This window comes from Pteropus vampyrus, unplaced genomic scaffold (genome assembly GCF_000151845.1).
Source record: "Pteropus vampyrus isolate Shadow unplaced genomic scaffold, Pvam_2.0 Scaffold213, whole genome shotgun sequence".
NCBI classification, from domain to species: Eukaryota; Metazoa; Chordata; class Mammalia; order Chiroptera; family Pteropodidae; genus Pteropus; species Pteropus vampyrus.
The window spans coordinates 3,303,965-3,315,735 of NW_011888994.1; the positions used below are offsets into that span (position 1 = coordinate 3,303,965).

General features: G+C 55.3%; 1 protein-coding gene across 1 annotated transcript in view; it reads left to right on the plus strand.

Moving 5' to 3' along the window:
- MMP14 (matrix metallopeptidase 14) overlaps positions 1 to 9,071 on the plus strand; it is a 12,802-nt gene extending 3,731 nt beyond the window's left edge. Inside the window, exons 2-10 of the mRNA XM_011372777.2 lie at positions 3,325 to 3,473; positions 3,712 to 3,834; positions 4,212 to 4,519; positions 5,024 to 5,185; positions 5,486 to 5,646; positions 5,831 to 5,969; positions 6,101 to 6,251; positions 6,725 to 6,840; positions 7,182 to 9,071. Coding sequence (XP_011371079.1) covers positions 3,325 to 3,473; positions 3,712 to 3,834; positions 4,212 to 4,519; positions 5,024 to 5,185; positions 5,486 to 5,646; positions 5,831 to 5,969; positions 6,101 to 6,251; positions 6,725 to 6,840; positions 7,182 to 7,510 — 1,638 coding nt within the window. The 3' untranslated portion in view covers positions 7,511 to 9,071. The remainder of the gene's footprint in view (positions 1 to 3,324; positions 3,474 to 3,711; positions 3,835 to 4,211; positions 4,520 to 5,023; positions 5,186 to 5,485; positions 5,647 to 5,830; positions 5,970 to 6,100; positions 6,252 to 6,724; positions 6,841 to 7,181) is intronic.
- Positions 9,072 to 11,771: the final 2,700 nt, after the last annotated feature.

Sequence of the window (11,771 nt, forward strand, 5' to 3'; positions counted from 1 at the left end):
GCCCCGAGGCCCGGCGTCGAGGGTCGCAGCGCTGGCGCCCTGGCCGCCTTTCTGTATACACAAAGCTCTCCTTGTAAGCAGGGGTTCGGCCGGGCTGCCGCCTCCTCCCCCGCCCCCTCCCCTGCCGGCGCCTTTAGGCCCTTTTCGTTGTTTTTGTTAATTGTTTTTCTGTGTTAATTGCAGGGAGACGGGGAAGGGGGAGTTGCACCGGGGAGTGGGGAGAGGGCCTGGGCCCCGGCGCCTGCACAGGTTGTGTATGGCGCCCCCACACACACACCCCATTCCTTGACGTTGGCCCACTGAGCTGGGAGGAAGTCGCGTGGGAGTTGTCTGAGGTTTTTCCTTTCTCTCTCTCTCCCTTTTATTCTGGGGTGAAGGTGGGAGACAGATTTGATCAGCTTCTTATTTTGGGACATCCCAACCCACTCAGCCCTGTGAGAGCCTGGGTGCCTGGGTGCGGTCAGGAGGGGCTGGGAAGGGCCCGAGAAGGGGGAAGGGATCTGAACTTGGCTTCCTCCGACCTTGTCCCGGCCCTGGTCCCACCCCTACAGGAAACTTTTCCAAAAAGAACACACTCTCTCTGTCCTGAAAGAATCTGAGGCTGAAATGAAAAGTGTGGCCCTAGAAATTGGGGGTGACCCGGAAGTGTGAAAAATCCTGGCACTGGCCAGGAGGAGGAGGCACCCTCTTTCCAGGCCTGGAGTTTCATCTGAGGCCTGAAAGAAGGGAGAATACCCAGCAACAAAAGGAGCCTGGGCATCTGAGCAGCTGCCCACTGCCAATATTGCCTGCGCTGCCTTAGTCCTTCCCCTGCCCCACTAGGCCCCCTAAGGGAGGGGCGCAGCCTTGGCTCTGCTTTAAGTGGGTCATGGGCAGTCCCAGTGCCAGAACCACCATTTGCTTCTGGGCCATGGAGGGGTAGGAGGCAGAGGGAGGGAGGAGTAGGCCCAGAGAGAGGCTCCCATCCAGGGCCAGCTGGAGAGCCAAAGATTCCCCGCCATCCGCCCCCCCTTCCCCACCCCCCTACTCTTAAGCCAGAAGTGGGACTGGTTCCTTTGACTTTCCTCTAGGAGAATACCTTGCACCACTCAGTTTTCAAGACAAAACCAACAGACAGAATTCTTTGACCCAACATAGTTGCTCCCTCTCCAGGCCAATCTGGAGGGAGAACTGGGGTGGCCCAGGTCTCAGGCAGCTGGGTTCCTCCTGCCAGGCCTCCATAGTCCTGCACCAGCTCCAGGACAGCCCTCTCCTCTTGGCCTGTCTGGCACTTGGCCCTTCCCCCACCCAGCCGCAGACACAAGAGCCCTCTCTTCTGTGGTTCCAACCTCATAGTCTCTGTGGTTCTTGCTTTGCTCAGAGCCTGCCCCTGTGAGGGAAGAAGTCTAGGCCTGGGAGGAGGAGAGGGACAGAGGCGCCTCCTTTCCAGGACTTGTGGCTCCCTTTTTTTACTAAGTCTCCACTTTAAACTATTGAATATGGGGGTGGAGGTTGTGGATGTGAATATTTAGACCTGCCTACCTTCCTGAAAGACTCATCAGCGAGAGGGATTTATCCCAGAGCTCCTGGCTGTGGATTCTCCCCACCTCTGCCACCCTCCCTTCTGTCATCCTGCCCTAGAATTCCCCCTCAGCTTTGCTCCCTGAGGGTTAAGGGGATCTGACCTCAGTCCTCCTGACCTATAGCTCCGCAGTAGGCCGCTCTCATCCATCCCTGAAGCTGAACCCCTACCAGGGTTCATAAGCCTGAGGTGTGTCTACGATACAGGTGAGGCTAGGGGCAAAGGGAGTTTCCTGTATACACGGGCACAGGCCACAGCAGGCCTTCCACAGGCACTAGCTGTGACATCAGCCCGCACAGGTCAGGGCAAGCATACAGCTGCTGGGGAGAGTAGCCCAGGCCTGGAGCACTCTGTTCTGCTCTCCTCTGGTATATGAGAAGTTAAACTTCACTCCCTCCTCTACCCCTGAGGAGGGGCTCTCAGAGCCTGGTGGTGCTAGGGTTGCTCTGGCCAGGCCTGTTGGCTGGGGAAGAGCTGGGTTGTTTACATCTTGGGCCCTAACTCCATCATCCTTAAGAGATCACTTCCCAGAACCATGTTGCAATTCTTGCCCTTACAGGCTCAGGTCCCCAGTCAGCTGCTCCTGAATCACCCCCATCCCCTATGCAAGAGTACTGTTCTACCAGCAGGGCCTGGGCCTGGATGTGAAGGGCCACATGGAGATCCATCCCAATAACCTGGGGTGGAGGGTACAGCACCTAACAACAGCAGCATCAACCCCTCTGCACCCCAAGCTCCCATCCCAAGCAACTTACAGCCCCTCTCTGGACTGCTTAAGAAGTGAAAGCTGGAACAGGGAACAGCCTTCTGGGTAGTATACCCCCATAGGAGAATCCAAGCATTTTCATACCCCGTATATAACTTGGCTCATTTTACTTTTTAGGCTTTAGGAAAATACTCCATAGTTCTTACAATAAAGGCTGACTTTTTCCTCAACGAAGTTTTGCAGTTTGTGTACCTTTCAGTCAAACACCAAAAACCTAACTTTAAGGCAATACGCCAGCCTTTATATTATGAACAATTCACAACATACCTGAAGTAAAATAGTTACCAAGTCTCCACCCCCGCTCCCATCTCTCACCTCCTTTACTGAGAACCTTAAATGGGCATTTAGGTCCTAAGCCCTAGGTCAGATGCTGCTTGGATGGGGACAGTGGCAGGATCCTGGCTCTGTGGCTATATCATACCTCTCACCACCTGCAAAGGACCCAACTTCCCCTATCAGCAACAATCCTCAGCCCTAGCTCCTTTTCTGCCATCCTTTACAAAAAGACCTCAGCTATGAGGGTCCTGGGGGCATGGCATCCCTCTCCCATGAGGGCCTCTTGTGAGGCCCAAGAGCAGCGCCTCTCAGCCTCTCCCCATTCCACCCATCATGGGCACAATCAGAGGGGACATGCCGTACTTAAAAGAACACTGACACAAGAAGAAAGTGCTAGAAGGAACCTTGGTTCTGGGAAGACATCTGAGAACTCAATTAAACCACCAGAGCTCCCATCCTCAAGCCAGCTACAGCCAAAGTCCAGAGCTGGGCCTCTCCACTCTTGTCTGAGCCCAACGCTCCAGTAGGACAAGCCATACTGGGGCCTGGGCCAGGGTTCAGGTCCAGCCTGGGAATTCCTCCAGGCCCACCGCCAGAGCCGGGCTGGGAACTCATTGCCCTTTCTTCACCAAGCCGAGGGTGCATGCCAGGTACCATGAGGAGGCAGAGGCTTCCCTTGGACCAGGTGGGGGTGCTCTAAGCCACGTCTCTTTCCCTACAGGCCTGGCTGCAGCAGTATGGCTACCTGCCCCCTGGGGACCTGCGTACCCACACACAGCGCTCACCCCAGTCACTCTCAGCTGCCATCGCTGCCATGCAGAGGTTCTATGGTCTGCGAGTGACAGGCAAGGCTGATGCAGACACCATGAAGTAAGTGCTAGACCCTGGCAGGACTTCTGCCCAGCACCCACTGATCCAACACTGAGCACCAGAGAATTGCTACCAGAATGCCTGAGTCCTGCCCCCCATACTTCATCCCCACATGCTGACCCTGACTCTCCTATTCACCCTAACCTTCCCTGGGGCCAGACATTCCCTCATTCCTCTGAAGACCTTTCACTTACATACACTATACTGACCCCAATCCTCACACCCTAATCTACGCCAGGGCCATGAGGCGCCCCCGCTGTGGTGTTCCAGACAAGTTTGGGGCTGAGATCAAGGCTAATGTTCGAAGGAAGCGCTATGCCATCCAGGGCCTCAAATGGCAACATAACGAGATTACTTTCTGGTGAGTCCAACAGACAAGTGGCCTTTCTCACATGGGGTTACCCTTCTCTATCAGTGTGCTTACAGAGACTCAGAGGCCTCCTACTGTGCTTACCTCTTCCTGGGATGCATCCTTGGGAGTGGGGAGGAAAATGGCTATAAACCTGGAGGGGGTGCACAGCTTGTAGGGGGTGAACCCCAGGGCCAGAAAGCCAAAGCCTGAGGATCCCTTGAGTCCTTAGTACGTGGGACAGGGGCATTGTGAGGCAGTAGGAAGAGCTGGGTCAGGCAAAGGTGGCTGGGCAGTTCAGTCAGACCTGGGAGAGCACAGGGAAGGAGAATTTTGCCCCTTGAAATCCTAACACACTCTCATCCTCTCCCCACGTGACTGGACCTCAGCATCCAGAATTACACCCCCAAGGTAGGAGAGTATGCCACATTCGAGGCCATCCGCAAGGCATTCCGTGTGTGGGAGAGTGCCACACCGCTGCATTTCCGAGAGGTACCCTATGCCTACATCCGTGAAGGCCATGAGAAGCAGGCTGACATCATGATCTTCTTTGCTGAGGGCTTCCATGGAGACAGCACACCCTTCGATGGCGAAGGCGGCTTCCTCGCGCATGCCTACTTCCCGGGCCCCAACATTGGAGGGGACACTCACTTTGACTCTGCTGAGCCCTGGACTGTCCGAAATGAGGATCTGAATGGTGAGCCCTAGGATTCTTATTCCGGGAAGAGTCAACAATCGTTTGTACAGGGTTCTGCTTCCTCCCAAAATTTCACACCCCAAAATCTCAAGGCTAAAAGGGACCACAAGTACTCCAGGTCTGACTTCCAACAAAAGCAGGAATCCAGTTTTGAACTACTTGCATGTGGTTCCTTCTCGCCCAATAATTGACTTCTAAGTCAAAGACTTCAAAGCATCCGCATCACCCGCTTTTTCAGACAAATATCATATCTAGCTCCTGGGAGAAACAGACTGAGATAGGGCCCTGACTTCCCTTAACACACTAACACAAGTTTCCTGGGATTGGGATCCAGCCCCAGAGTACTCTTTCACCTTCACCCAAAAGAGCTGGGTGGCTTTGTGGCTCTTTGAGTGGAAAACATGGCAGGCAGGCTTGGGTGTGAAACTGAAGACTCTGATGGGGAAGCTGGGAGCCTGAGGGAAGGGACCCAGGCTGCCATCATAGCCATCCCCATCCCTCTAGGGAATGATATCTTCCTGGTGGCTGTGCACGAGCTGGGCCATGCCCTAGGCCTCGAGCATTCCAATGATCCCTCAGCCATCATGGCACCCTTTTACCAGTGGATGGACACAGAGAACTTTGTGCTGCCTGATGATGACCGCCGGGGCATCCAGCAACTTTATGGTAAATAATCTAAGCTGATCTTCTCCTTTCTCCCTGCTTTTTGTTCCTTCTTCATCTCTCTGACCTGCTCATTTCTTCCCTTCCCCCATGCCCTACGGTCTCTCCACATCTCCCCTCCTGACCCTGCCTCCATCCACTCCCACTTTTGAATCCACCTTTTCTGTGCTTTCTCAGCTGATTGCTTCAGCCTCCCCCAGAGGTCTTGGAAATACCTTTCCAAGGGTGTCATCTGCCCGTATGTCTATCTTTTCCTCTCCCTTTGCCACCAAGTCTGAAGTGTCCCTCTGTTCTCTGCCCCAGGGAGTGAATCAGCGTCCCCCACCAAGATGCCCCCTCAACCCAGGACCACCTCCAGGCCCTCTGTCCCTGATAAGCCCAAAAACCCCACCTATGGGCCCAGCATCTGTGATGGAAACTTTGACACCGTGGCTGTGCTCCGAGGGGAGATGTTTGTCTTCAAGGTGAGAAGAAGAAGTGAGCTGGTTTGGGGTACAGAAGGGCTGTATGACTGGGAGACAGGGTGGAAACAGCAGCAGGAGGACTAAAAACTAAAACAAAGGCAGGCAGTGGGGGAACTTTGAGGACTGAGCCGGAGGACTAAGTAACAAGACATAAAGTACTCTTCCCACCTCGATTGCCTCCCAGGAGCGCTGGTTCTGGCGGGTGAGGAATAACCAAGTAATGGATGGATACCCAATGCCCATCGGCCAGTTCTGGCGGGGCCTGCCTGCATCCATCAACACTGCCTACGAGAGGAAGGATGGCAAATTTGTCTTCTTCAAAGGTAACCAGGCATTCTGCCTTAGTCTTTGGGTGTGGGGAATGCCTCCCTGGAGGAGCAGATTCCACTTGTCTCCTGCATAGACCTTAGAACCCAAGTGGGACCCAGAGCCTGCCCTTCTGTCTCCTCCCCAGGAGACAAGCACTGGGTGTTTGATGAAGCTTCCCTGGAGCCTGGCTACCCCAAGCACATTAAGGAGCTGGGCCGAGGACTGCCTACTGACAAGATTGATGCCGCTCTCTTCTGGATGCCCAATGGAAAGACCTACTTCTTCCGGGGAAACAAGTAAAACCTGACTCCTTGACCCCAGGCCTCCCTCCTCAGGCACCAGCACCAGATTCCCTCCGTTCTGGAGGAAGGCCCACTTTACTCCTGGGATGTTTCCCTGGGGAAGGAGCTGGCTGTGCCTCTGTCGTTGCCTAGCAACAGGCAGCCTTCATTAGGTGCTGAGTGAGTGGGATGTGACCGGGTCACCATTTTAGACCTGGTCATTTGACGCCTCCTGCCCCCAGCACCGTACCTCCGCCCCAGCAGCTTGGCACTGTCATTAAGGGCTGCTGGTGGCTCCTTGCAGCCTGGGCCCTCCCTCCCACCCCCACTTTCCGCTGCTTTCAGCTGCAGGCATTTATTACTGAAAACCCCTGTCCCCCACCCTGTCCACAGCCACCCTTAGCTCACTAGTTAATTCAGTTCTGGGTCCTGATACCCTAAAGTCATGCCCAGTGTCCAACCACTTCCTTTCCTCTCTTCTCTACCAGGTACTACCGTTTCAATGAAGAGCTCAGGGTAGTGGACAGCGAGTACCCCAAAAACATCAAGGTCTGGGAAGGAATCCCTGAGTCTCCCAGAGGGTCATTCATGGGCAGCGATGAAGGTGAGAGGGTCAAGGGCGGTATCTGTGAGGGGAGGATGGGAACAAGGAGTTAAGAGAGAAGAGGAAGAAAGATGAAGAGTATTGTGGGAAAATCATGATAATAACAGTGGATCCCTTGCCATGTGCCCGGCACTGGGCTGAATGCTTTCCACGTGTCAGGCCCCTTTATCCCCACCATTCCTCCAAACCTGGTACTAGAATTACCCCCATCTACAGCTGAGGAAACTGCTGCTCGACTGGCCCACACACTGACAGTTTCCTTCTACTCTTCCTTCTGGGTCTCCTCCTGGATGCTGCCCCACCTCTGTCTGTTTTGCCACACTTCTTGCTGACTCCTGCAGTCTTCACGTACTTCTACAAGGGGAACAGTTACTGGAAATTCAACAACCAGAAGCTGAAAGTAGAGCCAGGCTACCCCAAGTCAGCCCTGCGGGACTGGATGGGCTGCCCATCAGAGGGCCGGCCAGATGAGGGGACTGAGGAGACGGAGGTGATCATCATCGAGGTGGACGAGGAGGGCAGCGGGGCAGTGAGCGCAGCTGCTGTGGTGCTGCCTGTGCTGCTGCTGCTCCTGGTGCTGGCAGTAGGCCTTGCAGTCTTCTTCTTCCGACGCCATGGAACCCCCAAGCGACTGCTCTATTGCCAGCGGTCCCTGCTGGACAAGGTCTGACCCCCATCGCCGCCCGCCCACTCCTACCACGGGGACTTTGCCTCTGAAGGCCAGTGGCAGCAGATGGTGGTGGGTGGGCTGCTCCAACCCGTCCTGAGCCCCTTCCCCACCCCCACCTTCTTTCTCTGTCCCATGACTGGCCCCTCCCACCCTCAACCCTGGCATTGCTTCTTCCCTAGAAGAACCCTGGGGGGGCTGAGCAAGGGCCACCGCTTCCAGCCCCTGCCCTTCAGGGGCCCCTGAGCTTGGTGTGTGTCCAGCCCCATCTGAATGTCTTGGCTCTGCACTTGAAGGCAGGACCCTCGGACCTCGCTGGTAAAGGTCAAATGGGGTCATCTGCTCCACTTCCATTTTCTGACATACCTTTAACCTCTGAACTCTGACCTCAGGAGGCTCTGGGCACTCCAGCCCCCAAAAGCCCCCAGGTGTACCCAGTTGACAGCCTCCCACTGCTCTTTCTGGCTAAAAGGATTCTAACCTTGTCGGGGGAGATCCTGAGAGAGTGTGAGAGAGTGGGGGCTGCACAGCCACCCTAAGACCTTGGGAGGAAAACTCAGAGACAGTCCTCTCCACAAAGATCTGCCTCTGCTCCACCTTCCCCCTAGAACTTCACCGAAGGAGCCTGAGCCATTAAGGAGTAAACTGAGGCCACAGAAACCCATGATAGCCCTACCCTCCCAAATGTTAGCCTTGGATGGGGATGTCAAGGTTGGAAGAGCTGAGACCAGGGGGTGGGTGCAGCTACCCAGGTGGTGTGGGGCCATGGGGAGAGACTCCATCTGGAGCCCTAGGAGTGAACCTGAAGGCCACAGAGAAAGAACCTTGCTCAAATGCCAGCAGCTGGGACAGGTGCCAGGAGCAGAGTAGTCAGAGGGGACAGGATGGGACCAAAAGGAGGTGCAGCAGGCGTGGACATTTGGGGGCCAAGCAGGACAGGCCAGCAGGGATGTCACAAGGCTGTGGCACCCAGGGGAGGGCACATTTTATTGGCGCTCTCAGGAAGGACTGGGAGAAAGGCACACCTGCTCCTATTGGTGCCTTCCCTCTGACCAGACAGCATGGAGGGGAAGGTGAGGAGCCCAGAGAAAAGAGCAGAGATGGCACATCTGGGGACTGGCAAGTGGCCTTTCATGAGAGTAGCCATCTAGTTCGGGAGCTGAGGAGATTCCCAGCAGCCAGCAGCGCTGAGTCAGCCTGCCGCAGCTAACCTTAGTGAGGGGGCAGGTGCCTGCATGTTTTTCAGTTTTCGGTCAGGGTAGCCCCTCACTTCCTGATGTCCCTGCCCCTCAGCCCATTCTAGCAATGTCCTGTCCCCCCTTGCCCCCACCTAGCCAGCCCATTTGAAATCTCCTTCAACCACCAAAGGTGGTCATGGTACTGGGGACTTGGGAGAGTGAGAGACCCTGCAGGGGGAATGAGAGAAGAGGGATGTCAGGGGTGGGGGGGCACGGGGGGTGGGAGAAAAATGGGGTGAACGGTGCTGGCAGTTCGGCTAAATTTGTCTTGTTTGGGTTTTTTGTTTTGTTTAATGTATATTTTTATTATAATTATTATATATGAATTCCCTTCAAATGGTTCCTTTTTGTTAACAAGGGGCATGGGGAGGGGTGGGGGTGGGGGGCAGAGGCATCCGACCCCAGGAACCTGCAGGGCGGGGCTGGGTCAGTGCCCTCTAAGGACATTTTTGACCTTGTTCAACCTTTCCACAAAGAATAAATGGTGTTTCACATTCTTTGTGTGGCTGCAGTTATCTCATAGGGTGAATGGGATGTGGCTACAGGGGAATGGAAAGGGGGAGGGTGTGCTCCTGAGCGATGTTTCCATGAGGTGGGGTTTGGTATTTTTCATAAAGTAATATATTTATTCTTGGTGGACAAAAACATTTCGGGGGACCAGAGTTGGGGAGGAAGGCATACTCCATGGGGGCAGGAGAGTGGTCCATAGAGTCCAGCTGCTCTTTCCCAACCTGGCCTAAGAGGCCACCTTCGAAGCCCAGGACTGCAAAAGCAAGGGGAAGTGGTCAAGCTGAGGCAACTCGGAAAATCTTCCTAAATTGCATTACCCTGTCCCGTGATCCAGCCACAGTCCCTCAGTTTCCTCAGGTCTCTTCCTTGCTTCTTGGGGGAATTCCCAGGGTCATATTCAGACCCAGGCTAGGCTCGGGGACAGGCCCTCCACCTCAGCTCTCAGGATCTAGCCTCTTCCAGACCTGGAGCTTCACTGGGGCAGAAGGAACATAGGGGAAAGAGAGGGTGCCCCATGGCCAATTAGGAGCAGCCTATCTGGTGAGACAGGGATCTCACCCCAATTGCCCAGGAAAGGCAGGATGGTCTGGTTGGAAGGGCAGAATAGCAAGGCTTTGTTCCCTTTCCTTAGAAACTGCTGCCCCAGACAGGGTTCCCAGGCTGCCGACCCACCCTTCCTCTGAAACTGGCCTGGAGAGAGGAATCTCTCAGTTGCTGAGTCAGCTCAGCTGGAAGGGAACAGCCCTCTTTCTCCCCCACCCTTTCCCTTCCTGCCTCAGCCCAGCCCACCAGGCTCCAGCCCAGACCCCCTCCACCTAGGCCCTCCTCCAAGAGCCCTGGCCCCACCTAGGCCAGTCCTATCCAGCTGCTCTTGAGGGCTGCTTGGTGTGATTGCTTTGGCAGAAGGGGTACCCCACCTTCCTGCCAGCCAGAAACCCTGACCCTATGCCTGGCCTCCTGTGCCTCTCCTGCCAACAGCTGTTTGGCGTGGCCTGTGTGTCTCAGTGGAGTTGGACACCACCTCCCTTCCACCCTCACCAGAGGGGATGGGGACCCTGAGAAGCCAACACGGGAAAGTTGGGGGGCGTCTGGAGACGATGGGGCCCATGCGTGTGGCAAAGAGCTCAAAGATGAGCTCATGGCCCCTTTGTGTTTTTGTGGCCCACATCTGGAGGCAATTACAGATGTTATCCAGTGGGAGTTCTGCTAAACACAGCTGGAGCCAGTGGAGGAGGCTGGGGAGGGGGGACTGCCAGAGGGAAGAGGAGGGGGAGCCTAGGGCTCCCGGGGCTGGAGTGCGGTTTCCCCATCACGAGGAAATTGTTTGGCCCGGATTCTGGAATCACAAGATGCTCTCTGAAGCCAAGGGGGAGAGATGGGAATGGAGGACCAGGGAGAAAGGGGGAAGGGGTGGAAGAGGCTTCGCAAGCAGGAAGAATTGTGGGGTGGAGGCTGCAGGTCCCGTGCTGCCCTGGGCCTGAGGGATCCAGCCCAGTGAGGCTGCCTGGTGACTCTGGGAAATGACTCGGTAATTGCCAGGCCCCAGCTGAGTGAACCAGGGGTCAGGCTGGGGTGAGGGGAGAGCCGAGGGCCCTGTGTCTCCTGAGAGATCTGCAAATGCGCTTTCACTGGCCCTACCCCTGCTTTGTCCATTGGGCCTGACCCAGCGTCTATCGTTCCAAGTTCCTTTATTCGAAAGCAGCACATGTGAGTTAGAGTGTCCAGGAGGGAGCCAAGGGGAATCTGCAAGGAGGTTTGGGCAGAACCCAGGGAATCGGACTCTGAGGAGACTGGACTGGAGGCAAGTGCTGAGGACAGGCAGTGCTCTGCCCACCGCTGCACCCTACATGTCTGGAGCAGGGAGCCATGGATTCCCCTGTCATTGCTTCCCTTCTCCAGGGCTCTTGCCACCAGCTGGGCCCATGCCTCCGAGGCTGCCAGCCAGGCGCTAGGTCAGCAGGATAAGAAGGGAAGATCCAAGTGGAGCTGGGAGCTCTAGAGGAGAGAGGACTGAGCAGAGTGAATTCCCCACACACATACTCTGGCCAGCTTTTCTGGCCCTTCATGGTCCCTCTCCCAGGGCCCTTTCTCCCCACAGTCTGATGGACCTCCCAGTCCTCTCTTTCCACACTGTATCACTATTTCCATTTCCAGCTAAGGGGAGGTGGTAAGAAACCAACATTTGCTGGGTCCTCACAATACCCAGTGACACAGGCATGAACAATGTCCCCATTTTCCAGATGCCATGAGGTCCCGACAAGACTTGCTCAAGGTCATGGCTCATTAGTCCAAAATTAAAACCCAAGTATGTCTGATTTTTTTTTTTTTTCCTGTGTAGGAAGATTCTGATCTTGTCTCTTGAGTGTCCCTTCCTATGTAGATCCCATGTAGCTGGGTATCTGCATGGTAGTGTGCGTTCTGGGGATTTATCACCATACACTTGAGCTTGCCTAATATTCCCTGTGGCATGGGTATTGAGGGTGAAAGGAGAGAAGGGCTCTTCCTCAGGAATCCAC